General features: G+C 37.1%; 2 protein-coding genes across 3 annotated transcripts in view; one reads left to right on the forward strand and one right to left on the reverse strand.

The window, feature by feature from the left end:
- The window catches only part of LOC106063107 (uncharacterized), a 323,308-nt gene that overhangs the window by 213,101 nt on the left and 83,096 nt on the right, over nt 1-27,111 (reverse strand). The gene's annotated exons all lie outside the window — the stretch shown is intronic.
- Nucleotides 15,721-17,229, forward strand: LOC129924646 (uncharacterized). The gene has a single exon (XM_056021111.1). The coding sequence runs from the start codon at nt 15,721-15,723 to the stop codon at nt 17,227-17,229; it is 1,509 nt and encodes a 502-aa protein (XP_055877086.1).

The following is a 27,111-nucleotide window of genomic DNA, read 5'->3' on the forward strand; positions in this document are numbered from 1 at the left end:
ATTTATGGTGCCAAGTCCATGGGTGCCCATACTTTTCTCTCTCTCTCTGTTGTCACTTCCAACTTTGGCATTCAAGTCTCCCATGACGCTCAAAACATCTCTTGTAGGTATATGTATAACTAAAAAATATTTGATGGTTTTAATTGCAAATTGCAATTGTTTAGAAATTCGATCCTTTTAATTTCAACCGGAAGTAAGTAGCACACTAAAGTCTACTTTTGGAATTGTGCTAGAATGTTTAAACAAACTAGCTAGGATTGTTTTCGTGATATATATATATATATCACGGGCGTAGCCGGGGGGGTGGGGGTTCAACCCCCCCCCCCCCAATGAAATCCCCCCCCCCCCGCAGGGGTTGGGGGATCGGAATTTAGTGACTGATTTTTTGCTTTGATTTAGTTTATTTTAGGTGAGATTTTAATACTAAACCATCACATGCCCCAGCACAGCCAAGGGTTTTTGAGTTTAAAACCCCTTAACAGGTGGTATTGAGTTTAAAACCCCACCAGAGGGTTTTGAGTTTAAGACCCCCTACCAGGGGGTTTCGCGTTTAAAACCCCCTACCAGGGGGTTTTGATTTTAAAACCCCTACCAGGGGTTTTAGCAGTCCAATCCCCCTCTTCTATAAAACAAAACCAAAAAAAAAATACAAACGACAATCCCCAAATTCCAAGAGCGCAGCTAAGGAAGATTTTAATTTTAAATTACCGAAATTTACGGTAAACTCCTCTTCATTATAAAAAAAAGCAAATTACACACTTAAAATTTTGAAGGGTTTTGAGTTTACCCCCCTCCCCTCTTCAGTAAGGTTTGAAGCTAAAAAATACTTCTTCAATATGTAAAAAAGCTAATTACGCACTCAAAATGTTATGAGCGTAGCTAAATGGGGTTTGACTAAGTTTTGAGTTTAAACCCCCCTTCAGCGGCGTTTGAAGCTAAAAAATACTTCTTCAATATGTAAAAAAAAAGCTAATTACGCACTCAAAATGTTATGAGCATAGCTAAATGGGTTTTGACTACTTTTGACAAAGTTTTGAGTTTACATTTTCAATATTAAAAAAAAAGCACATTACACACTCTAAAATCTATGAGCTTAGCCAAAGGGGTTTTCAGTTTAAACCCCCCGCCAGCGGGGTTGCAGCTAAACTATACATCTTCAATGTATAAAAAAAGCAAATTACGCACTCAAAATGCTATTAGCCATGCCTAAAGGGGTTTTGAGTTTAAACCTACCTTCAATGCTGTTTGATGCTAAAAAATACCTCTTCAATATAAAAAAAGAGCAAATTACACACTAAAATTATTTGAGCCTAGCCAATCCAATTGGGGGTTTTGAGTTTAAGCCCTTCTCCTTCAGATAGCTTTTTTTTTAAAGTTTAAAACGCCTCCAGATGGTTTTGAGTTTAAAATTCCCTTACAGAACGTTTTGAGGTGGAAAACCTCTATATTCAATATTATTCTAAAGCAAACTACAGTTACCAAATTCTAAATTGGGTTTTGAATTTTAAGAAAATACAATTCCAGACATTTTTTTAGTTTAAAACCCACAACAGATGATTTTGACGATAAAACTTCCCTTTTCGATATAAAATCTAAAGCAAACTACAGTCATCTAATTCCAAGAGCGTATTCAAGAGAGGTTACACATTTCTACCAGTGGCGGGGCTCCAATAATAAAGCTCCTAGCGCTCCCCCAGACCCCTTTGCTTGCAATGGCGGAGAGTCTACAATTTTTCCACTAACTCCAGAAAGAAATTCTAGGGCCCAATAAACGTCATCCGAAAGAATGAAGAGTCAGAATGTAATAAAGATTATGTTCACACACACACACATATACATACATATAAATATTTTTTTTTGCCCGGGGGGGGGGAGAAAAAATCCCCCTTAACTCCCCCCCCCCCGAAAAAAAATCCTGGCTACGCCCATGATATATATGTATATTTATAATTAGTACAGCAATCTTACAAGTGCTGCACATCAACACTTATGAGATTTATAATATGAATGGTCTCATTTTCCTCTTGGACAAATAAAGACAAGCAAACATCCCATATTTCATTAAAAAACAACAACTTGTTTTGATTCGTTTCCCGATTTGTTATCGCAAAGAAGATGAAGATTTACGCACCATTAAGCATGCTTTTAGAATATCTCTTAATTATTTGCGAAGTAGCAAGAAATCACGAACTTTCAAATGTAATTATGACCACACATATACCCTCACACACACACACACTCACACAATTTGGGAATTCAATTTACCTCATAATTTCAAGTCAGGGGAAATCTCACACGATTCAGATATTATTATAACTTTTTTTGTGAGTGTATTATTTTTGCGCTATTTGTGATAGTAGAGAAAGCAATCTCTGTTGCAATTATTCTTCAGGGAACATTTGAGATTGCAGGCAATAAGTGGAGAGCTTGAAAGATTATTTCCTTGCTGCAATTCTTTTCTTTTTTTATTGGGCTCAAACAACCAGTCATATGCCTAAGATGAACATCGCATAGGTTTTCAGATCAGGCTGATTCGGCCGGAGCTCAAAGATAGACATGTGACTACATTAAGTCAGATGGGATGTCAACATGTTTATACTGTTTATATGTCACACTTTATACATACAACATACAATGCTATTTTGAAATTTTGCAAAATTTTCAGTATAAAGCTGACCAGACGTCTCTTTAGCCATATAGATATATGGCTCCGGCCGGATGTTTTATTTTACTATCCGGTCAAATCAGGCTCCGGTCGGATGTCAAAAAGTGCTATTTGATGCAGTCCTGGTTGTTATGCACATTTATAAATAAAGTTCCTCTTTCAAACCTTGCGATCTATAGCGCATATGATGTTAAGGTCATCTGTTTCATGATTTATCAGTGATCACTAATCAGTGGACACTGCTTATGGAGTAAACATTGCTACATCAAAACTGACCTCATATTAGCTGTAATTGTAGCACCATGTATTCTTGCTTGTTGAACTATAAAGCTACATCAAGTTGAAAGTCTATCAGTCAATCCAACTGCCAGTTTTCGCTTATTCAGCTTTTTTTTTTTTGTTTAATCACTGGATTTAAATTTTCCTTTATTTACCGCTCGTGCGCGTTTTTTTTTTGAGCTCCTAATTCATCTTCTGAAACAGTTCTTCTTACTCTGAGCTAGATCTCCTAGTGGAGTTCCTTCACGTGAACCAAATCTAGATATTCATTACACTTATCGATTCTCTGAGTTTTTTTGGGGGGACGTGTATCCACCTTGAGGTCAAAGGGTCAAGACGTCTTAACCGCCATTGCTGGCAAGGGGTCAAATGAGTTCAGCGTCCAAAGATATTAATTTAAGAAAAGGATCTCTGTCTCTAAGGTAATTGGTTTGTTTTTTTTATAATGTAATCAGAGACCTGATTATGTATAGGACAAGGGGTTAGGGTAAAATCGGCCCTGGCATTACCATACGATACGGCCCACTAGATGAGTGCTGTGTGATGGCCTTGACCTTTAAATGTTAAAGTTAGCTAATACACCGCGAAATTTGACGCATGCTTGGGTGATTATGCGTGACGTATTTTATTCTAATGTTGTCTGGTAAGCTATTTGTAATCACTATATACAACCGCAGTCTTAATTATTTTATATTTATGACTTTCTTAGAATCCACTTTAGTGTCGTAGGAACCATGGCGTACTGGACTTCATTACGACCTGGTCCACAACGAATATGGATATTTGTGAGAATTAGTGGCTGAGTGGCAAGTACCGCTTGGATACCTAACAAAAGGCTTGAGTTTGGATTCCTTAGTTGTGTTTGCTAAGCTCCTAAAAGCAGCGCGAAAACCTTCTCCCAGATACCCCCCCCCCCCACTGGTCCACAACTGAGATTGGACCAGAGCGCTCTGAGCATGCTGTTAGCATGAAAAATGCGTTACACAAAAGGAATTTTAAAAAAAAAATGTCTCGACTGTATAAGTCTTAATTGATGTTGCATGGATTTTTTTAAAGGGAAATAGCTCTTAGTCAAACAGAATTTGTAAATTCTTAGGAGTTGGATTTTTCTTTGATGATACAAAAAAATCAAAATTATAACTAGGCTATAAAATTTAAAAATTAAAAAGTAGATAAAATTCTGTTTATTTGTAGACGAGTGTTACTTCTTTGTTACATAAATCAGTTACCCTTCTATGATTAGTACCCCCACGAGTTACCACAAAACCAAAACCTAACAAAATAGGCTACTCTGATAAGACACACAAATATCGTATTTTGCTCCAGATACAGACATTCTATACAATCACTACTCTTTCTTCCCTAATGCCATTAGAGCATTGAATGGGCCAGGTAAAACGAACGACTTGGTAGAGTGACTGATTACGATGCAAGACTAGATGGACACATGAAAGCAAAGGACGTAATTGTTATCTCTTCTTAAGTAGTGTCAGTTTTTTTTAAGTTGATGTACTGTTTCCTTTTTCCTTTTTATAGTAACAAGTTAACTTTTAAAAAAATTTAGATCAATATAATAATAATAATAATAAAAAAACTGCACACATCTTGTTCCAAATGTATGTGTAACCAACACAAAATTTAAATTTTAATTATAGTACATAAAGAGTCAGTTTTTTAATGAACCACTTTAAATGAGTAATCTCTAAGATATAGTACACATCATAAAAGTAATACGTATCACATCAATGCATATCAGAAATAACGCCATAGAAAGATCTTTTTTATTTTAATGTTCATAATATATTTATTGTACCATTATGTGGTAAATATCTTTGTAAAAGAATTTTGACCACTCCCCTTTCCCTTTTTAAAAATGCTATTTAAGAAACCCTGCAACGATAACCGCATAAACGCCAGACTAGTTAAGCGAAGCCAAAGAAAGATGGTGCAAGGGAAATAACCCAATTTATTCTAAAGTAGAAACCAAGGAAAGATAAATCCTATATTTTAAAACCTGAAGACTGAAAAAGAATACATGCAATTTAAAACACCCTGCCTTATTTTTTCGTATTATCGTATAATCTAGAAAGGTATATTTCTAGCCTAAGGTCATTCATTAGTGGCCTAGTCATTTAAACACAATTACTTCTAAATTTTAATACATTTAAATAAAATTAAGACAATGGACGAGTGGGAAATGATTACAAGTTGGTAGATTGTGTGCGTCCATTCGTGCGGTTAGCTCGCACCCTTATATCAGCAGAATGTAGTACGTATGTCGTTGTACTAACCATTTCCCTAGATTTAGTGTATAACACTTACCTATATAGATAAACGTCAGTTCTAGACATTCACAATGTTCAATAAATGTTGAAAAGATGGTGATATTTGATTGATGATGTGTCTTGCTGAGGCGTGGTAATATCCCCCCGCCTCCAGTAGGTGTTAGAAACATTTTACTTAATGTGTATATTGTTTTCTTTTGGTAGACACACTAGCGACTAAGCTTACGTCTGCTAGAAATAAATACACCTAAAAAAACACACATTAAGAATTTATAAAGACGCAAAACATATGACAACTAATTGGGACGATTGCAAATGAGTAAAGTAATGTATCCTACGTACTGTGACCGCATTGTTGGGCGTTAATAGTATAAACCTTTTATTATTCAATTATTTCAGAACTCTCTGTCTATCTGTCTGAGTGGAATCTGATACACAGTATTTCTCCCTATTCCCATTCTCGGATGAAGTTAAAACCTTATACAATATGAATCAATGTAAGAGAAACAAAAAAATCAAATTACTCGCAATTAATTACTTCTGTTTTTGGGCCCACTTAGCCAAAGAGGAGATAAGCCTGTTCGTTAAAATGTTTAAACTAAAAATGGATTTCAAAATTGTCTACCCTTAAAACTACTTCGATAGCTCAGTGGCCAATAGAGATGTATCATATCATGGAGGCTCAAGCTTGAATTTAGACTAAAGCAACTTTTTTAAACAAATTATTTTTGATACGGAAACCTCGAAGATACGCACCTCCCTCCCAATACCACTGCTCCGAAAAAAGTGATTGGACCATAGAACTCAATGCATATATGCTTTGCATATCTCTAATAGCACAAATTTATTATTGTTAGTCTTGATCGATCTAGATCTATTAAAGGTGAAATACATGATTCATAAAAATATTTGATACAATTTTCACTCAATATTTGATGCATTTTAAAGCAATATGTGTTTTGTTTTTGAACTAATGTCTTTCAAGATTTAGTCTTTGGCTTTTTTTTGTTGAAAAAAATAGAGTAAAAAAAAAAAGAGTCATTCATAATTTATCAGTTCTGATACACACAAATATGTGTTCTTCGGGTTGAGTTAGTTTTTTTAGAAGCCTTTAGCCAATTGACATTAAATTAAACCCTAACCCTAGCCCTAACGACTTGAACATAAGACAATAGTCCAGAGTATAGTGATGCCGCATGGCTACTTATTATACAATGTCTACATCAGAACATACAAAGTAATTCTACATCATGTCTGTTCAAATGATCTTGTCCTCAATGTCAAAGACCGCGAGGAGTAGATAACATTGATAGCTCACACTGTTATAGCTTCAATATTACAACGTAGGCAAGGGTCAAGAAGCAATTCTCATGTCGGATGTTTCTGTACAGATAACTGTGTCAAATTTTTATGAATTACAATTTTATTTTTTCAGCGCAAATATAGTCAGTGCTTATTTATGGCTCTATATATATTTACCAGGGAGTTAACCCGGAAAGGCTTGACCTTGTCTATGACACAGAAAAAAGCACCATTAATGAAGAGCGCAGCTCATCTTAACAAAATGGAAAACACACCGGAAAGTATCTTGGGATACGAAGCACACATTTTAACCCTCAATGCTTCCCTAGCTTCCGGCTAAAAATCATGCACTTGGAACGTGACGCGATGCAGCTTCCGGTTGGCCATTGTTTCTCGGCTTTCTTTCCCTTGTAAAAACTAAGCTCCCCCCCACTGAGCCTTCATTTCAGATGCATTCTGGGACGTTAAAACTAACCAGGACGTGGGAGGGGGAGTGCAATAGAGATAAACCACTTGGTATCGTCTCTATGAGGTCACGTGCAGACATTACACATCACTTTCAACATCAAGGCCAAATTAAACAAAAAGTTTATACAAAGTTCTTCTGGATCGCGTGCATAGAATGTATTCAGGGACATGTTTTCAATCGCAGCTACTTTGATATCAGAACAAAGAATTACATGAGAAATGGATTTGTCCAAAGTTGTATCTCCATCGAGCGCCTAGAGAGTTAGTGAAGTATAAAGTCTTAAGGAACGTCTTGTGTATATATACACACACATCATTTCTTGTGTCAAGTAACATCGATAGACATATTGAGTAGGCCTAAGAAGAGAGAGAGAGAGAGAGAGAGAGAGAGAGAGAGAGGAAGAGAGAGAAAAGATAGAAAAAAGAGAAAGAGAGATAAAGAGAGAGAGAAAGGAAGAGAGAAAGAGAGATGGGAAGTGAAAAAGATAGAGAAAAGATAGAAAAAGAGAGAAAAAAAAGAGAAAAGATAGAAAAAGAGAGAAAAAAAGAGAAAAGATAGAAAAAGAGAGAAGAGATAGAGAGAGGGAAAGTGAGAGGACAAACAGAGAGAGGTAAAGAGAGAGAGAGGCAGAGAAATAAAGAGATGTAGGGAAGAGAAAGATAGAAGGAGAGGAAAGATAAAAAGAGAGGAAAGAGAGAGAGAGTAAGAGAGAAAAGAGAGCAGAATGAGAGAGTTAAAAGACAGAAAAAGAGATTGAGAGAAGAAGATAACGAGGGAACTAGAAAACGGAAGACGCCAGACTTCACAAGGTCATCAGGTCATAAGACAAATCTCTAGGTACCCGAGACAAGTACTAACTGTAATCATTCTAGTCTGGGACCACACAACAAAAGACCCCAGTTAACTGTATCTGAACACTTCACGACGCGGCAAAGACCAAGAACTAACAGGAACAGATTGGACTCAAAAACGCCCTCCCCCCTAACGATTGACCGCTTGACCAGCCTCTCCACACCTGCCCAACCATTGTTCCGACCTTCGCGTGTTTGCACACCACCCGAGAGGAGAGTCTGGCCGGACAGTTCTAAGTTAACTAGCGACAAGACTGGACAGCGGTCATTTATTAATCCGAACTCGCATTCGTCTGTCCCCCGAGAAACTCGTTTATTGAAACAAAATTCTATTTAGTCTTGTTGTGAATACGGCAGGTTCTCTTTTTTTCTTGACCTTGTATTTCTTGGTTTATTTCAGCGGCGGATAGAGCGTGTCTCTTTAATGGAGGACATTACGTCTTGTCATCTACTTCCTAATTCACCAGATTCGCCGCTTCAAAAACAAACTTAAAAAGGACTCTATCTTGCTTCTAACGAACTTCCGGTTCTTTCAAGACTTGTTCGTGACCGAAGCTGAAGCTTTTACAAGCAGGTGACCCATCTATCGGAAGTACTTGTGAACTATTCCAATGAAGTTCGTTCTAAGAGACTAAACAGCTTCTTTCTACTTGCATTGTTTCCCGAAGTCAACTAGTGGACTCAATGTAGGTTTAAAACTTTCTTGCGTATGTCTAATGCCACTTTTTCTGTTTCTCAAAACCATATGGGAAAAAAAAGTTTCAAGTTTGGTCGAAATGTTCTACTTTTTTTTTTTTTTTTTATAGAACTAATAGGCAACAGGTAATCACGTGATATACATACACTGCATATAAGTTTGACTGTGTGTGTGTGTGTTTGTGTTTTGGTGTTTAGGTGTGATTCTTGGTGAACAAGCGAGTAAAACAGATTGGGTGAGACCAAAAGATGATCAAGTGAAAGAAATAGAGAGAAAAGAGAGAAGATTGAAATAGAGAAAAGAGAGAGAGAGAATATTGAAATAGAGAGATATGAGAGGGAGAAAATGGAAGAAGAAGAAAGAAAAGAGAAAAAAGAGAGAGAAGATGTAAATAGAGAGAAAAGATAGAGATAATATTAAAATAGAGAGAAGATACAATAGAGAGATAAGAAAGAGAAAAGATTAAAATAGAGAGAAGAGACAAAAAGTTATACTGAAAAAGAGAAGAGAGAGAGAAAATAAAAATAGAGAGATAAGAGAGAGGAAAAGAGACATATAGAAAGAGGAAGAAAGAAAAACGATAGACAGGAAAGAATAGACAGGAAAGAAAAACAAATAGAGAGACATAAAAGAGACTATAGCGACAATGAAACTGATCCTAAAGAAACCAGGAAATAAGATGCTAGAAGACGGAGAAGGACTGAACACGCTATAACACGTGCATTGAACTTTTTATGAACATTTTACAGGATAACTTTTTACAATGAACCAGTGATAGCGATCGAACAGAAACTATATTTAAATGAATAGAAACAATATTATCTTTTGTTCATATGTTCATTTAGACCACAGACCACAGAAGTAACAACTAGACATCTGGCCATTGTAGTTCAAGTTAGCTACTGCTGTGCAGAGGACAAGTCTGCCGACCATCGGTCAGAAATGACAAGGGAAATCACTAGGGATTTGACTCTGGTGGAGTTTTCTATTCTGTTAGCTTTATTTCAACTATCATGACCATGAGTACATGATTACCATTAATATATGGACTAATTTTTTTTTCCTGTGAAATAATAACAAATACAAAGTGGGTCGTGCTAGGAGTTTTCTTTCTTCAGTTTGTTTTTGTTTTTTTCTGTTGTCAGGGATTGGATCAATTCACCAGAGCCACTATCTAGTGCAAAACTAATATTGTCTTATAGATGTTTATGTGAAGAAATTATTACTACCAGGGAACCTCAAAGGGGGAAAAAGAGAGAGAGAGAAAGTGAGAGAGAGAGAGAGTGAGATAGAGAAAGAGAGAGGGAGAAAGAGAGTGAGATTGAGAGAGAGAGAGTGAGAGAGGGGGAGAAAGAGAGATTGAGAAAGAGAGAGAGAGAGAAAGAGAGAGAGAGAGAAAGAGAAAGCAGAGAGAGAGAAAGAGAGATTGAAAAAGAGAGAGAGAGAAAGAGAGAGAGAAAGAGAAAGAAAGAGAGAGAGAGAGAGAGAGAGAGAAAGAGAGAAGTGTATGTATGCAAGAGAAAGCGGTGAAGACAGAAAGAAGTAAGATTGACGAGGTGCAGTTGTGTAATGTTAGGACAATACATGGCATTCAAATCTTTTTGGACAAGATGTTTGAGACATTTGTCATGAACTTTTGATAAACAAATCCATGTGTTGTCATGGACAAGATGTTTGAGACATTTGTCATGAACTTTTGATAAACAAATCCATGTGTTGTCATGGACAAGATGTTTGAGACATTTGTCATGAACTTTTGATAAACAAATCCATGTGTTGTCATGGACAAGATGTTTGAGACATTTGTCATGAACTTTTGATAAACAAATCCATGTGTTGTCATGGACAAGATGTTTGAGACATTTGTCATGAACTTTGGATAAACAAATCCATGTGTTGTCATGGACAAGATGTTTGAGACATTTGTCATGAACTTTTGATAAACAAATCCATGTGTTGTCATGGACAAGATGTTTGAGACATTTGTCATGAACTTTTGATAAACAAATCCATGTGTTGTCATGGACAATGAATACATTGTGCCAGCTTTCAACTTCATCAGGGCATGTTTAATGAAAGAAATTAAGTGTACAAGATTTGTACCAGACACAGAGTCAGTATAAACTGTGTAAGAGCGAGCTAGAGACGAGTGAAAGACCTTGTGTTTTCAGTCAGATATTTCACTTCTGTTTCTAAGTGCATCCACAATTCTACAGTGACCTTTTCAGTTGTATATGTTTACAAATACAAATTACATTTGAAACGAAAGCTTATTCAAGTTTATTTCAAGTGATGAATCTAATAAAACACTTACAACGGTTTAGTTGTACTAGCTGTCTGGAGCTACACCTTTGTTTATCTCTCTTTGTTTTCAATATACATTGAATTGCTCAAACGTGAAGACCTAGCCTTCAAGTGTCAGCCATATCTGTTGTTACTTTCTTGGGACCAAATTGTTTAGTACTTGAAGGATAGAGACAAAGACAGACATCATTTCCAAGTCGTAGTTCGTTATATCCAGTTTATCAGCGCAGTCACTAATGCCCTGATTTATAATTAGTTAATAGTTTATCAATCTTATCTAGTTAATAAATCAGTGCATATTAGAGAATGACATTGCAATTGCACCTATCTTTTGGAGCATGAGACATTTAATGGTAAAATCTGATTTTAAATATCCCTTTTAGTTTTGTGGGGGGGGGGGGTTTAGTTCTAAACTTGACGTACGTACGAACAGACGAACAGCACAAACAAAAAAGAGGTTTACGCTACTGAGATCGCTAAAACAAGAAAGCCTTGACCATGTCACATATTTTTGACTGACTGACTGGCTGACTCACTGACTGACTATCTTTAATAGGTTATATATCATGATGTTTTTAAGGGTTATATTCACCCGAATCTTATTTGATGGTATTGACGGAGCAGCTTGGACCCTGACTTTCGATTCAAGACTCAACGATGATTTGATATTACAGAGGCCATAGGGTCGGAACAATGCATCAAGACAGCCATTATTATTTACAATAGTACATTTCCTGAACTCTTCCATCGGAGTGTAGGGGTATGTGACAATGATGTAACTGCTCTCATAGTCTTGTACTAGACTGATACATGTGTTTTTAAAATTGTGGATGCCGAATGATGTTTTCGTGTAAGCCTTCTAGACTCTTATCTTCAATGCTAAAAGAGCGCATTAAAAGAGTTAAAAAATAGGACTACTTTAAAATGCTATTGACCACATATCTTTATTTAGTTTTTCTAGCATGTTTCACCTCTAGGACACTGACAAGTGGAATGTTTATTAGGGCTGCACACATATTGACTAACTAGTTTAGATCAGGTCATTATTGACTAACTAGTTTAGATCAGGTCATTATTGACTAACTAGTTTAGATCAGGTCATTATTGACTAAGTAGTTTAGATCAGGTCATTATTGAATAGCTAATGACATTCATGATAAATTACGCTCAGTAAGACTAAGACTAAGACTAAGACTAAGACTAAGACTAAGACTAAGACTAAGACTAAGACTAAGACTTAGACTAAGACTAAGACTAAGACTAAGACTAAGACTAAGACTTAGACTAAGACTAAGACTAAGACTTAGACTAAGACTAAGACTAAGACTAAGACTTAGACTAAGACTAAGACTAAGACTAAGACTTAGACTAAGACTAAGACTAAGACTAAGACTAAGACAAAGACAAAGACTAAGACTAAGACTAAGACAAAGACTAAGACTGCTTTATTGATCCTTATGGAAATTTGTTGTGATTACAAGGACTCTTTTCTCTTATAAAGACAGCACAACAGAAACATACACATAAATAGAACAGACACAACATAAAGAGTTTAGTCAGCGATTAAACACAGGCATCTTGGTCCTTTTCATGTTTCCTGATCAACGATTATTATTGATTTAAAAGTCCTATATATTATGTACTGCATACATAAAAGCATGTTTATGTGGAGATGTCAATACTGATTTTAAAACTAGTTAATTTTAAATTTGAAGCTGGAAAAATATTCTTTGTTGTTATCAAATTGTAATACAGACGCTGAACTAATTGATCACTGCTGACATCTAAATAATAAATTAGAGATTTGTGCTGCCAACACATCTGCTTAGAAATGTTTCGGTGCTAAAACATGCACCAAATTCATTGTTTACGTTCCTCTATTCTGAACACCAATAGCCAGCGCACCACAAACTTATCCACCAAAGATTGTGTGCTTATAAATGAAAACTTTTTGTAAGACTTAAATATCATTCGTAATGTTCAGAAGTTATATGTTGCTCATAACCATAACACTCCAAGAGTCATACGTGGATAGGATCTACCCTTGGTTGACGCCCATGATTATCTACATTCCAATCATGTTTTGTTATACCTTTAATGCTTTCGTTCTTATCTACTGAGCAAGAGATGAATGACGTCACCGATATTTTTGTTCGATGTCAAATGTTCTCCTCTTCACAACATTGATGGGGGACATGTAGGGCCATATCAGTTTCCGTCAGGGGACGTAATCAATGACAAAAATGTAGCAAGATACTAAGGGAAATTAATCATAATTACAGCTGCTGTTTAAACGTGACTGCATAATGCGTCGGCTCCCAGCCCTGCACATCTGCATCCCCAGAGGCGAACTGTAAAGAAGAGAACAGTCAGTGCAGTGGCGTAGCTAGGTTGGGGGGAGTTGAGGGCAGAATTTGAAAATCCCCCTGGCCCCCACTTGAGGGGGGCCCCCAAATAAGTGTTGTTGTTTTTTTACATTATATTACGCAAAATGCAAAAGCCCCTTAAAGGTCAAGACCCCCGGGACCCCCAAAATTATGGCAAATTCCTAGCTACGCCCCTGAGTCAGTGTCTCTCTGCAGTAAGCTGTGTGTTGAATAGTTTGTTTAGTTCTTTGAACTGTTTTGGGGATAGTTGAGGCTCGGTCTTGAGGTAGAAACCCACCTACTTGTAGAAACAACTGTCCATATTGTTTAATTGTGATCAACTTTAGACACACCTCTGTCTGGCTCGGAGTCTGGGCTTCTGTTTAGAATCTTCAACCAAACGAAAAATACGTTCACTTGTCTTTACACATTGAACTCTTCATCCATACAATTTATAGGAAAACATTTTGACTTTTGGGGCTATTTCATTTAACATTTCATTCATTTTTTCCATACAGTTAGGTAGACAAATATAAATATGGAATGATTCCAAAGAAATTTACCACCATCTGCAACATGGCTATTCCGAGCTAACTAGAATGTTTAGTCTATATATATATATATATATATATATATATATATATATAGAGAGAGAGAGAGAGAGAGGGGGAGAAATAAATAGATAGATAGATAATAGATAGATAGATAGATAGATAGATAGATAGATAGATAGATAGATAGATAGATAGATAGATAGATAGATAGATAGATAGATAGATAGACAGACAGACAGACAGACAGATAGATAGATAGATAAATATATATATATATATATATATATATATATATATATATATATATATATATATATATATAGATAGATAGATAGATAGATAGATAGATAGATAGATAGATAGATAGATAGATAGATAGATAGATAGACATACAGACATACATACAGACAGACAGATAGATAGATAGATAGATAGATAGATAGATAGATAGATAGATAGATAGATAGATAGATAGATAGATAGATAGTCAAAATCAATATTAAACTCCAGAACCTTTTTCTATTTTTAAAACTTGACCAATCGAAACAGGTCCGCGTATCTAAAACTCAGACCAACACCTCAGGTCGGTGGTAAATTGAACCGGAAGTTACTTAATCACCCCAACGCCAGACCGGAAGTCATTGCCGGATTGACCCTAATGGTAGACTTTTCTTTGCAAAGAAAACGAAAGTAGCTAGAGCCCATTTCTAACGCGCTGTGGGTTTAAGAGACTCCTGACCCCTTGGGAAATGTCAACACTTTGACAGCCAATCTAATTAGCTGCAGATAACTCCCAGGCAGCCGGTGGCTGTCAAAAGTATCATTTGGTTGTTATTGTAGTACTGTCTTTGCCTGGAGAGACTTTAGGTCAAGATCAAGAGAGATAAGCGATACAGTAGGCGTGTATTCGGATGTGAGGTATCGTGACAAACACAAACAAACAATACGAGTCGATACAGTTTCAATTTTTTTTCTTCTGTAAACGGCAGTTCAAAATACATCTTAATCATTTGTTTGACTTTTGTTTTTTTTTTATTTCATTTAGTTAAACTTATGCACACACTAGAGAAAAGAAATACATGCACCAGAAAGGGATACGACATGATTACACCAAGTTCAGGATTATGAAGAAAAATCTAACTACGGTGCTGGCAGAAACATCGTACGTAATCAACTGTAGGCTGTAGAAGGTGTTTTTACAAAGCGTAAATCAATCGAGTCAGTCTGTATCAATAAGTTGTCAGCCTGTATCAATAGGTTGTCAGCCTGTATCAATAGGTTGTCAGCCTGTATCAATAAGTTGTCAGCCTGTATCAATAAGTCGTCATTCTGTTTTAATAAGTGTCAATCTGTATGAATGTCTGACACTATTTCAATAACTCGAACCACTTTGTAAAATAAAAAATAAATTCCTTCTCTCTTATTTCTTGTTTTTCTTAATTTTTCTTTACACTTTCTCTTGTTCCATTGTTTTTTTTTCTCTCTTTCTTTGTTAGAGTGATGCCTGGAGACGCTATTGTAACTTGCTATTAAATATCTTAGGAATATAAAAATATGTTTCATTTTAAGTATTGGATTCCATGTATAATAATTTTTTCACACATATAATTAATGTGAATCTTTTTTTTTCGAATTCATAAATCACTTGCACTCCAGCACACAATCATTTTTCACTCACTCACTCACTCACTCAAACTTCCACTTATGTCTAAACTCATTTCCACGTTTTTAACCTAGATGTTTATTGCCCACGGCCTTCGGACCCCTCTTTTATCAAAGGAATGTGTGAGAGCTTGTAAGCGTCTGATCATGTGGTTTTTTATTTCAAAGTCTCTAAACAGATTCCAATTTCAGAGCCAGACATTCTTGAAACTGTAACACTCCAAATTCTTCGTTTTGTTCATTATCTAAGATCAAGACCGACCCAGGCCTATCACGATGGTAAGTAATGACAGTAAATAAAATGTTCTATCGGAAACAAAACGTTCAATGTTCAGCTACTAGTGCTAACAGTGTAAGATTGACCATCACCCAACAGTGTCCAGCTACTAGTGCTAACATTGTAAGATTGACCATCACCCAACACTGTCCAGCTTCTAGTGCTAACAGTGTAAGATTGACCATCACCCAACACTGTCCAGCTACTAGTGCTAACATTGTAAGATTGACCATCACCCAACACTGTCCAGCTTCTAGTGCTAACAGTGTAAGATTGACCATCACCCAACACTGTCCAGCTACTAGTGCTAACATTGTAAGATTGCCCATCACCCAACACTGTCCAGCTTCTAGTGCTAACAGTGTAAGATTGACCATCACCCAACAATGTCCAGCTTCTAGTGCTAACAGTGTAAGATTGCCCATCACCCAACACTGTCCAGATACTAGTGCTAACAGTGTAAGATTGACCATCACCCAACACTGTTCAGCTACTAGTGCTAACATTGTAAGATTGACCATGACCCAACACTGTTCAGCTACTAGTGCTAACATTGTAAGATTGACCATCACCCAACACTGTTCAGCTACTAGTGCTAACATTGTAAGATTGACCATCACCCAACACTGTCCAGCTTCTAGTGCTAACAGTGTAAGATTGACCATCACCCAACACTGTCCAGCTACTAGTGCTAACATTGTAAGATTGACCATCACCCAACACTGTCCAGCTTCTAGTGCTAACAGTGTAAGATTGACCATCACCCAACACTGTCCAGCTACTAGTGCTAACATTGTAAGATTGCCCATCACCCAACACTGTCCAGCTTCTAGTGCTAACAGTGTAAGATTGACCATCACCCAACAATGTCCAGCTTCTAGTGCTAACAGTGTAAGATTGCCCATCACCCAACACTGTCCAGATACTAGTGCTAACAGTGTAAGATTGACCATCACCCAACACTGTTCAGCTACTAGTGCTAACATTGTAAGATTGACCATGACCCAACACTGTTCAGCTACTAGTGCTAACATTGTAAGATTGACCATCACCCAACACTGTTCAGCTACTAGTGCTAACATTGTAAGATTGACCATCACCCAACACTGTTCAGCTACTAGTGCTAACAGTGGAAGATTGCCCATCACCCAACATTGTCCAGCTACTAGTGCTAACAGTGTAAGATTGACCATCACCCAACACTGTTCAGCTACTAGTGCTAACAGTGTAAGATTGACCATCACCCAACACTGTTCAGCTACTAGTGCTAACAGTGTAAGATTGCCCATCACCCAACATTGTCCAGCTACTAGTGCTAACAGTGTAAGATTGACCATCACCCAACACTGTTCAGCTACTAGTGCTAACAGTGTAAGATTGACCGTCACCCAACACTGTCCAGCTACTAGTGCTAACATTGTAAGATTGACCATCACCCAACACTGTCCAGCTACTAGTGCTAACATTGTAAGATTGACCATCACCAACACTGTTCAGCTACTAGTGCTAACAGTGTAAGATTGACCATCTCCCAACACTGTTCAGCTACTAGTGCTAACAGTGTAAGATTGACCGTCACCCAACACTGTCCAGCTACTAGTGCTAACATTGTAAGATTGACCATCACCCTACACTGTCCAGCTACTAGTGCTAACATTGTAAGATTGACCATCACCCAACACTGTTTTAAAGGCCAACGAGGATTAGTCCTTCTTATCCTGACTACCTTGTAAGTCCAAGCCATCTATCCTTCTATATGCAAAACTATTTAGTTTTAGTAAACATGTTTGCTTCTCTATACGGTTTTGTAATATGGATCAATAAAGCATCTTAGTCTAAATCTCTTAGTTTGAAATGGAACGGAGACAGACGACAAACGGGTTATACAAAACTAATAGCGGCATTTCCCCCTTCGGGAGGCCAATTTTAAATTAACCTGATAGGAAAAGGAAGATATTCTTTGTAATTTAATAAACATTCACTTAAAGTTTAGTCTTATATATGCCACTATTAAAAACAAAATACAAATATTCATAATTTGAAAACTGTATAAAGATAACAGTTCGAATTCCTAAGTTGTCTCCCGTAGAACGGAGTTTTACTGTATAAAAGAACTTTTCCTATTTAAACTCATTCACCATTTAAATATTTACACATTTTGACCTTTTTTTTGTCTGTGTTTTGTTCCTTCAGAGTTAAAGACTATTCCATTTTAACCTTAACCTCCAGCAGCAGGACGATGTGGGAAAGCGAACGCCAGGATTCGAACCTAGATCCATCGAGACCATCACTCCAGAGCCCATGTCAAACGACCATCATGAAACATCATTTATACTTATCTTTAATGCTGAACTGGTGCAGGAGCTAATATTACAGAGGCATGTAAACTACTTGTGTTTGCAACTATATTGTTATTGTTAATTAATAATGCTGAGGTAGATTAATGTGGTCAAACTGGATTTCTGTTTGTTTAGACTCTTTAGACCAGCAAAATTACATTATGTTATCTTAACATCTATATTCTACAGTTGAAAATCTATCATTCTGTAATTATCATAAACAAAGGTGCCGACAGCTGAAGATTAAGTCAGAAGATTAAGTCAGAAGATTAAGTCAGAAGATTAAGTCAAAAGATTAAGTTCGAGGATTAAGTCCGAAGATTAAGGAAGAGTAAAGTATTTGACTTAACACCTCAGAACCTTTACAGCGTGCACATTTTGCTACATTCTAGCCCAGACCTCCCGCAGGATGACGGGGGGGGGGGTGGGGGATGGCAGCGGGCAGGGTTCGAACAAAGGACCTTCAAGACCATTGAACGACAGTCCAGAGCTCATACCACACGACCAGGCAACTATCCATATCTGACGCAGACAAAGCCACTATCCAGGTAGGTGACAAATTAGTTTGTTTCCATCTTGCAACTTCTGAACACCACTTTAAAAAAACAAAAAAAAAACAAGGAGAGATGTAATTTAGTTTACCAACACAAACCACATGTGGCGCCCTCAGTCTCGTGACACAAAATATTGTCCCTCGACACAGCGGCACCCAGTGCAATGTTGTTACAGTGTCCCTCCTTGCTCGCCATATCATGTTACTGCCAACTACTTCCCGCCTGGTGACACCTTTCACAGAAACTTATTGAGTTTAGAGATTTTAATCTGACAAGTTGAGGACATTTTTAACAAATGTCATCTAATGAAGACTAAAAAATTATTTTGTGACTTGCTTATTTTAAAATGACAATTCCTTTTTGTTTTTTTTACTTCTATTTTTCTATTATTTTTTTTACTTGTATATTTTGCTTCTTTTAAATGCTTATTTTTCCTTCCCGTCTAAAAGAAAAAAAACAATCGAAGAGAGAAAAGATAATTATAAGATAGGTATTTTTTAGTTTAGTTTTCGTATTTCAGTAGAGAGAAATTTGAGACCTAACAAAAAATCCTTTAAAAAAGATGAATAGCAACTCATATTAAACAGTGTCTCCAAAGAATGGCGGTTGTGGGACATTTACCTTAACACTAGAATGTCAGTTGTACAGATTATCCCTACAAGTGTCATCTTTTTCTGGTTTTGTTTTTTCATGGCATATCCACAACATCGTGTGTGTGTGTGTGTGTGTTTGTGTGTGTGTATGTGTGTGGCGTACCAATAATTCCTTTCAGATCACGTCCAGTTACTGATGAACAAGCCGCCCAGTTTGATTAATGTGAACAAAGGATGTTAACCATGGAATACAAGTAACTTGCAGGAAGAAAAAAAAAGGCTTGCTGAAAAAAAAACTGAAAAGGTTTGATCATTGTGAAGTTTGTGACACATCCGAAGTAGTCATTAAAAGATGTCATAAGATAGTTGCTCTCTGAATCCTTTCAATAAATACTCCTTGAATCTTCCAATGGAAGTATTCTCTGAACGCTTGGTAAAAATTAACCGTTTTAAACCCGTTTATTATAACCTTCATTAAAAGGCTTGTTGAACCTATGGAAGAAGTCATTTTAAAATTCTTGTTAAGAGATTGTAGCGAGCCCTGAATATAAGAATCTCTTGAACCCTTTTTAAAGAAATTCCTAAACCTCAGTCTAAAGACTTTTCTGAACCCTTGGTAAAAGACATTAGTGAGATCGTGGTGAATGTTTTCTCCTGGACCCATGGTCTATGTTGGACATCAACTCATGGTCTATGTTGGACATCAACTCATCAAACCATGGTCTATGTTGGACATCAACTCATCAAACCATGGTCTATGTTGGACATCAACTCATGGTCTATGTTGGACATCAACTCATCAAACCATGGTCTATGTTGGACATCAACTCATGGTCTATGTTGGACATCAACTCATGGTCTATGTTGGACATCAACTCATGGTCTATGTTGGACATCAACTCATGGTCTATGTTGGACATCAACTCATCAAACCATGGTCTATGTTGGACATCAACTCATGGTCTATGTTGGACATCAACTCATGGTCTATGTTGGACATCAACTCATGGTCTATGTTGGACATCAACTCATCAAACCATGGTCTATGTTGGACATCAACTCATGGTCTATGTTGGACATCAACTCATGGTCTATGTTGGACATCAACTCATGGTCTATGTTGGACATCAACTCATCAAACCATGGTCTATGTTGGACATCAACTCATGGTCTATGTTGGACATCAACTCATGGTCTATGTTGGACATCAACTCATGGTCTATGTTGGACATCAACTCATCAAACCATGGTCTATGTTGGACATCAACTCATGGTCTATGTTGGACATCAACTCATGGTCTATGTTGGACATCAACTCATCAAACCATGGTCTATGTTGGACATCAACTCATGGTCTATGTTGGACATCAACTCATGGTCTATGTTGGATATCAACTCATGGTCTATGTTGGACATCAACTCATCAAACCATGGTCTATGTTGGACATCAACTCATGGTCTATGTTGGACATCAACTCATGGTCTATGTTGGACATCAACTCATGGTCTATGTTGGACATCAACTCATGGTCTATGTTGGACATCAACTCATGGTCTATGTTGGACATCAACTCATGGTCTATGTTGGACATCAACTCATGGTCTATGTTGGACATCAATTCATGGTCTATGTTGGACATCAACTCATGGTCTATGTTGGACATCAACTCATGGTCTATGTTGGACATCAACTCATGGTCTATGTTGGACATCAACTCATGGTCTATGTTGGACATCAACTCATGGTCTATGTTGGACATCAACTCATCAAACCTTGGTCTATGTTGGACATCAACTCATGGTCTATGTTGGACATCAACTCATCAAACCATGGTCTATGTGGGACATCAACTCATGGTCTATGTTGGACATCAACTCATGGTCTATGTTGGACATCAACTCATGGTCTATGTTGGACATCAACTCATGGTCTATGTTGGACATCAACTCATGGTCTATGTTGGACATCAACTCATGGTCTATGTTGGACATCAACTCATGGTCTATGTTGGACATCAATTCATGGTCTATGTTGGACATCAACTCATGGTCTATGTTGGACATCAACTCATGGTCTATGTTGGACATCAACTCATGGTCTATGTTGGACATCAACTCATGGTCTATGTTGGACATCAACTCATGGTCTATGTTGGACATCAACTCATGGTCTATGTTGGACATCAATTCATGGTCTATGTTGGACATCAACTCATGGTCTATGTTGGACATCAACTCATGGTCTATGTTGGACATCAACTCATGGTCTATGTTGGACATCAACTCATGGTCTATGTTGGACATCAACTCATGGTCTATGTTGGACATCAACTCATCAAACCTTGGTCTATGTTGGACATCAACTCATGGTCTATGTTGGACATCAACTCATCAAACCATGGTCTATGTTGGACATCAACTCATGGTCTATGTTGGACATCAACTCATGGTCTATGTTGGACATCAACTCATCAAACCATGGTCTATGTTGGACATCAACTCATCAAACCATGGTCTATGTTGGACATCAACTCATGGTCTATGTTGGACATCAACTCATGGTCTATGTTGGACATCAACTCATCAAACCATGGTCTATGTTGGACATCAACTCATCAAACCATGGTCTATGTTGGACATCAACTCATGGTCTATGTTGGACATCAACTCATCAAACCATGGTCTTTGTTGGACATCAACTCATGGTCTATGTTGGACATCAACTCATCAAACCATGGTATATGTTGGACATCAACTCATCAAACACAAATTCAAAACGGAAGGATGAAGTCTGTGAGTTTCATCTGGACAGTGCACGCGCTGTCGTCTGCTACACTCACTTCATGAGATCATGTCACACTTCCAGATTACATTCCTCACGTACAAACTTTAAGGACATGCATCTGAAAACAAAACAAACGCCAGTAACAGCGTGTGAAAACAAAAGGATCTCTCAAGGAAATGGTGATTGGTCAACTGTCTTGCATCGTCTTACACTGGCCAATCTATAGCGAGTCTGTCTCAAGGGAGATCACTCTACTCCTGTTTCACGTTTTAGTTTGAAAAAAAAAAGGATTTATAACTTTCAAAATAAAATATAGAAAACAAAGTATCTGAAAGAAAAAAAATTTAATATTGTCAGGATAAAATGTAATTAAGTTTCATCTTGTGTTTATGTGGTTTTACCGTCTCTCGTAGTCAAAAGAGCTTCTGTTTTAAGCTATTATTACCTCTGGCCGTCTCTCTGGTTTAGATCACGATAACTGAAAAGTGCTATTTAAAGTAAAGTTAATGTATGTACCCCATTCCCTGCGTTACACTCGGGCAAGTGATGTAAAGCTTATCTGTTTCTATGGCCGACGGTTAACGAGGGTGTCATGGGGTCAGCACAACGTAAGCCACATTAGCTCCCCTAACGTCTGTCAAGTACCCATTAGAGTTGGGTGGACTTTGGGGTGTCCATAAGAACCGTAAGCTTAAAATCAAGGTCTTTACCTGGATTGGAACTCGAAACTCTTGGTTCGAAAGCAAAGTACTTAACCACTCGGCCATCACGCCCCTAAAAGTAATCTTTACTATCTGAATTCACCGTCGCATGAATGGTCCTGTTGCTCTCCTGTAAGAGAACTAGTTTCTCTTTAATTCAATTATGCAACCAGCTTGTACTCCGGTTCTAGGAATAAAACTTTACAAAAGGTTTTCTTGACTGACCATGTTATTTAGGTATCCACCATTTGACCAACTTAAAGTATAAGTTTAACTGGGCAGCTGGACAGAATGCGAGTATTTTTTTATTTGTATCTGTGCAATTTAGAGTCCGTGTGCTATTAAGTATTTAAATGTACATTTTTATATTTTCATATATATTTATATTTCTGAAAGTCCTTTATCACCTCACTCCGTCTGTCTGTCTGTCTGTCTGGTACTAATTTTGAACACGTTATTTTCTCCACTTGCCATTCTCGGATCAACTTGAAACAAAGTTCACAATTATTTATTGTTCCTAGAAAACATGAATCAATAATTTAAAAAAATAACCAATAAAATAATTTATTATTGTTAATTAACTTTTTATATCATATAGGAAATAAATCTTACAATATTGAGATGTATCGTGGAGCTCTACCCTAAATATTGTTTTTTAAAGTATTTTTAGCGGCCCCCGAAAGGAGAATAGACGCTAATAGTTTTGTGTGGTTTGTCTGTCTGTCTGTCCGTCCGTCCAGTTTAGATCTCGTAAACTAAAAAAAAAAAATTGAAAATTCGACATCATATATTTTAGACCATTCAAAATTCTGATGCAACCACTACTTTTTCTTTTCTTAACGTGAAAATTTTAATTTTTAAAATCAACTACTCAAGCAGTTTTTTTTCATAAAATTAGACTATTTTTACAACTATTCACTATTAATAGCAACAAACACCGGAGGCTATTTAGTAAAAGATAATATTATTTACCATATTCTTAACACATGCAAACAGTTTTAGATTTTTTGTTGAATTTTTTTTTTTACAATTGTATTGCTAAGTTATATACGTTCTAAGTTATATAACAACATTTTAAAAAAATGTTAACTTTTATTTTTGAAGAGAAAAAAATCGATTTTGTATGCATAATTTAAAATAACAATAATTAGTAGTTTTCCATATTATCTGGGTGCAGTGGCTAGGATCTATATATAGTCCCGCTAGTGTAGATTAAGTTATATCTTTATTTCTTATTTTTTTGTTTTCTTTGAGATGTTCTTATTTGCATACATTGTTCTGTTGATGTTATGAAAACCCGTAATAAAACTAAATATTGAACAGGTCGCAAGGTCAAAAATCCCAGGCACACCACATAAAAGAGCAGATAACTCTTGACACCATTTCCTATTTGACTTCTCTTTCCCTTTCTCTGTCACTCAATGAATCAGCGCGTAATGGAAGTCACCTGTTGGCTATACAGGGGAGGTCATCCTTGCTTGTGATCCTGTCCGGCAGATGTCCTGTTATGTCAGATCAGAATTCTTTTACTTACGTCTGAACCGGTCCATGATGATAGGGCGGTGAGTTCTCACACAGTTCCCTCCCCTCTTGAGACCGAGACAAGAAAAAAAAAAGGCGTGAGAGGGGAGGGAATGTAGGCTGAGAAATAATTGCAGTTCTCTTCCCTTGCTACTCCTCAATACTCCAATAGCTAGAGGCTCGAGAGCGACCCAAAAAAAAATGTATTGATAAAATGGATGGACCTGGAATTTAAGTACTCGGACAGAACTGGACTCTGTATGTGAAGGGTTAGTGCGTAGACTTAGTAGCAGGCCAAGTCTATTAGAATTAGTCAATAGAGTCTCTTATACTGGAAGAAAGAGTCGCAATAAAAACAAAAACAGTATGAACTGAAGTCACTTAGTCTAATAGTGTAATACGTGTGAGGAAAGGCTTTCAGACAGTGGCAATAGGATCATCTATAGAAATTATGACTTTAAAATAGGTTTTGAGGTTTCTGTACCAATGATAAAGTAATATAAAAGATAACTTGCATAGCTGAGGTTAATATACCATTAGATATACCATTAGATATACCATTAGATCAGCAGCAGAACATAAGGTGTAAATGGTGGAGGCTTAGAAACTATTAAGTCAGCAATATACATTATTGCTGTTGGCCATTTGATCAATAATCGTATAACCTACAGCTCTGACAGAGTCATTTGTTTCAACAAATCTGCGTAAAGATCGCAGACGTTACTCCTAAGTTTGTTTCTTAGTTTAATATTCTTAATAGTACTTCATAGGAGGCGCGGTGGCTGAGCGGTATAGCGCTTAGCTTCCGTACCGGGGGTCCCGGGTTCGAATCCTGGTGAAGACTGGGATTTATATTTCGGGATCTTTGGGCGCTTTGAGTCCACCCAGCTATAATGGGAACCTGACAATAGTTGGGGAAAAGTAAAGGCGGTTGGTCGTTGTGCTGGCCACATGACACCCTCGCTAACCGTAAGCCAAAGAAACAGGTGATCTTTACATCATCTGCCCTATAGACCACAAGGCCTCAAAGGGGAACTTTACTTTTTAATAGTACTTCATAATTGTTTGGCCATTCTGTAATGCTTGCCTGTATACAATTAATATATGGCTTAGTACCTTGTGCTAGGACAAGGGAATACTTCAGCAGGGTGAAATTCTTGAGTAAGTTGTATCATTATTAAAAGAATGTAGTCTACATCGAGCGGTTACATAACAAATGTGACCTTTATTGGTGTAACACTTGGAGATCAACTTGTTCAGTACTCTGGTCTCTCTTCGGCCAAGTCAATGAAAACATTCACAACAATGCATTGCTGCTGCTTGAAATGCTTTGTTGTTCTTTCCGCTTTAGAACATGGCGACGCAGTGTTCTAGGATCTAGAACAGTGATGCTCAACCTAATTCAACCTGCCGGCCATTTTAGTTTTCGACACACGTGTCGCGGGCCACATCAACAAAAATGTAAAAAAATGAAATCAAAATTCACCTAAAACTATATGAAACTATTGGATCTAGTGCTTACATTAATTAATGAGATATTTAAAGTCTATCATTTTTACGCGCCTAAAAATGGCTTCATTTCTCTACTTAAAATGTGAGCGACATTTTAAAGTAAAAAAAAAAAGTTAAGTTTCTCTCTTTCCGACCTTGCGATCTATGGGGCAGATGATGATAAGGTCATTTGCTTATATGGCCAACGGTTAACGAACTGGGTATCATGTGGCCAGCACAACGACCAACCGCCTATACTTTTGCCAACAAAAGTCAGGTACCCATTAGAGTTGAGTGGACTCAGTGGCGCCCTAAATATCTAAATATCCCGAAATTCAAAATCCCAGTCTTCACTGATATTCGAACCCAGGACCCAAGGTTAGGAAGCCAAGCGCTTAACCACTAAGCCCTTAATTAGTTAATTAATTATTGGTAATTAATTATTTTGTTTTCTATCAAACGACATTGTAACTACCTTTATCAACAACTTATTTTCTTGTCTCTTTTTTGGTAAATATTCCCATCGACCCCGCAATCTCTAGGCGTAGTTGAATCATCTTTTATACGCGGCTCAAACTAAGAAGACCTTCATATTTGTTTTATAATGCCGCTGTGTATGTTTTTGTTTTTGAAACAGCCAGACTTTCTTTACAAAACAAATATGTTGGCTTATTATCATGTTCCACAAAAAAAGATCCAGTCATTTTTTCTGGTAGATTCTACATTCAGAGTTCCATTTCATAAACGCTCAATCGTTAAGAGTCATGGTACCAATCCATCAGAGAAAAAGTGAGCTCCCTAACGAAGGTAAAGATACATTTTCAACTTTTTTTGAAGGGAGAGGATTTTCTACTGTTTGAGCAGATGTTTCGACGGGCCGGATGGAACCACGTCGCGGGCCGGTTCTGGCCCGCGGGCCGTACTTTGGGCATCACTGATATAGAATAATCTAGATGAAGATGAGAAGACAGGAAAAGGCCATTAAAAAAACTAGCAAGAGACCGCGGAGAGTGGCGTGATTTCTTACAGAGGCTCTAAGTTCCATGAGGAACACAAGAGACAGAATGTTTGTTGCTCATTCCAAGAGCTTCAAAGTCCCTAGTACGATATATCACTTGGAGAAAGGTGTTGTTTGGTTCAACTTCAATAAATAGAGCAGAGTATCGATCTGAGCGCTCTGAAAAAATTACCATACAACATGATACAACACAACACAAGCACAGCGACACACACACGAGGTAAAGTGGAAATAATGAGGACATGCAGACAAGCGATGAGAAATCAAAGGATCACATACATGTTTGTAGGTTTACACAGATTAGAAATCAATCAAAGGATCACATACATGTTTGTAGGTCTACACAGATGAGAAATCAAAGGATCACATACATGTTTGTAGGTCTACACAGATTAAAA

The sequence above is a fragment of the Biomphalaria glabrata genome, chromosome 2 (genome assembly GCF_947242115.1).
Source record: "Biomphalaria glabrata chromosome 2, xgBioGlab47.1, whole genome shotgun sequence".
Taxonomy (NCBI): Eukaryota; Metazoa; Mollusca; class Gastropoda; family Planorbidae; genus Biomphalaria; species Biomphalaria glabrata.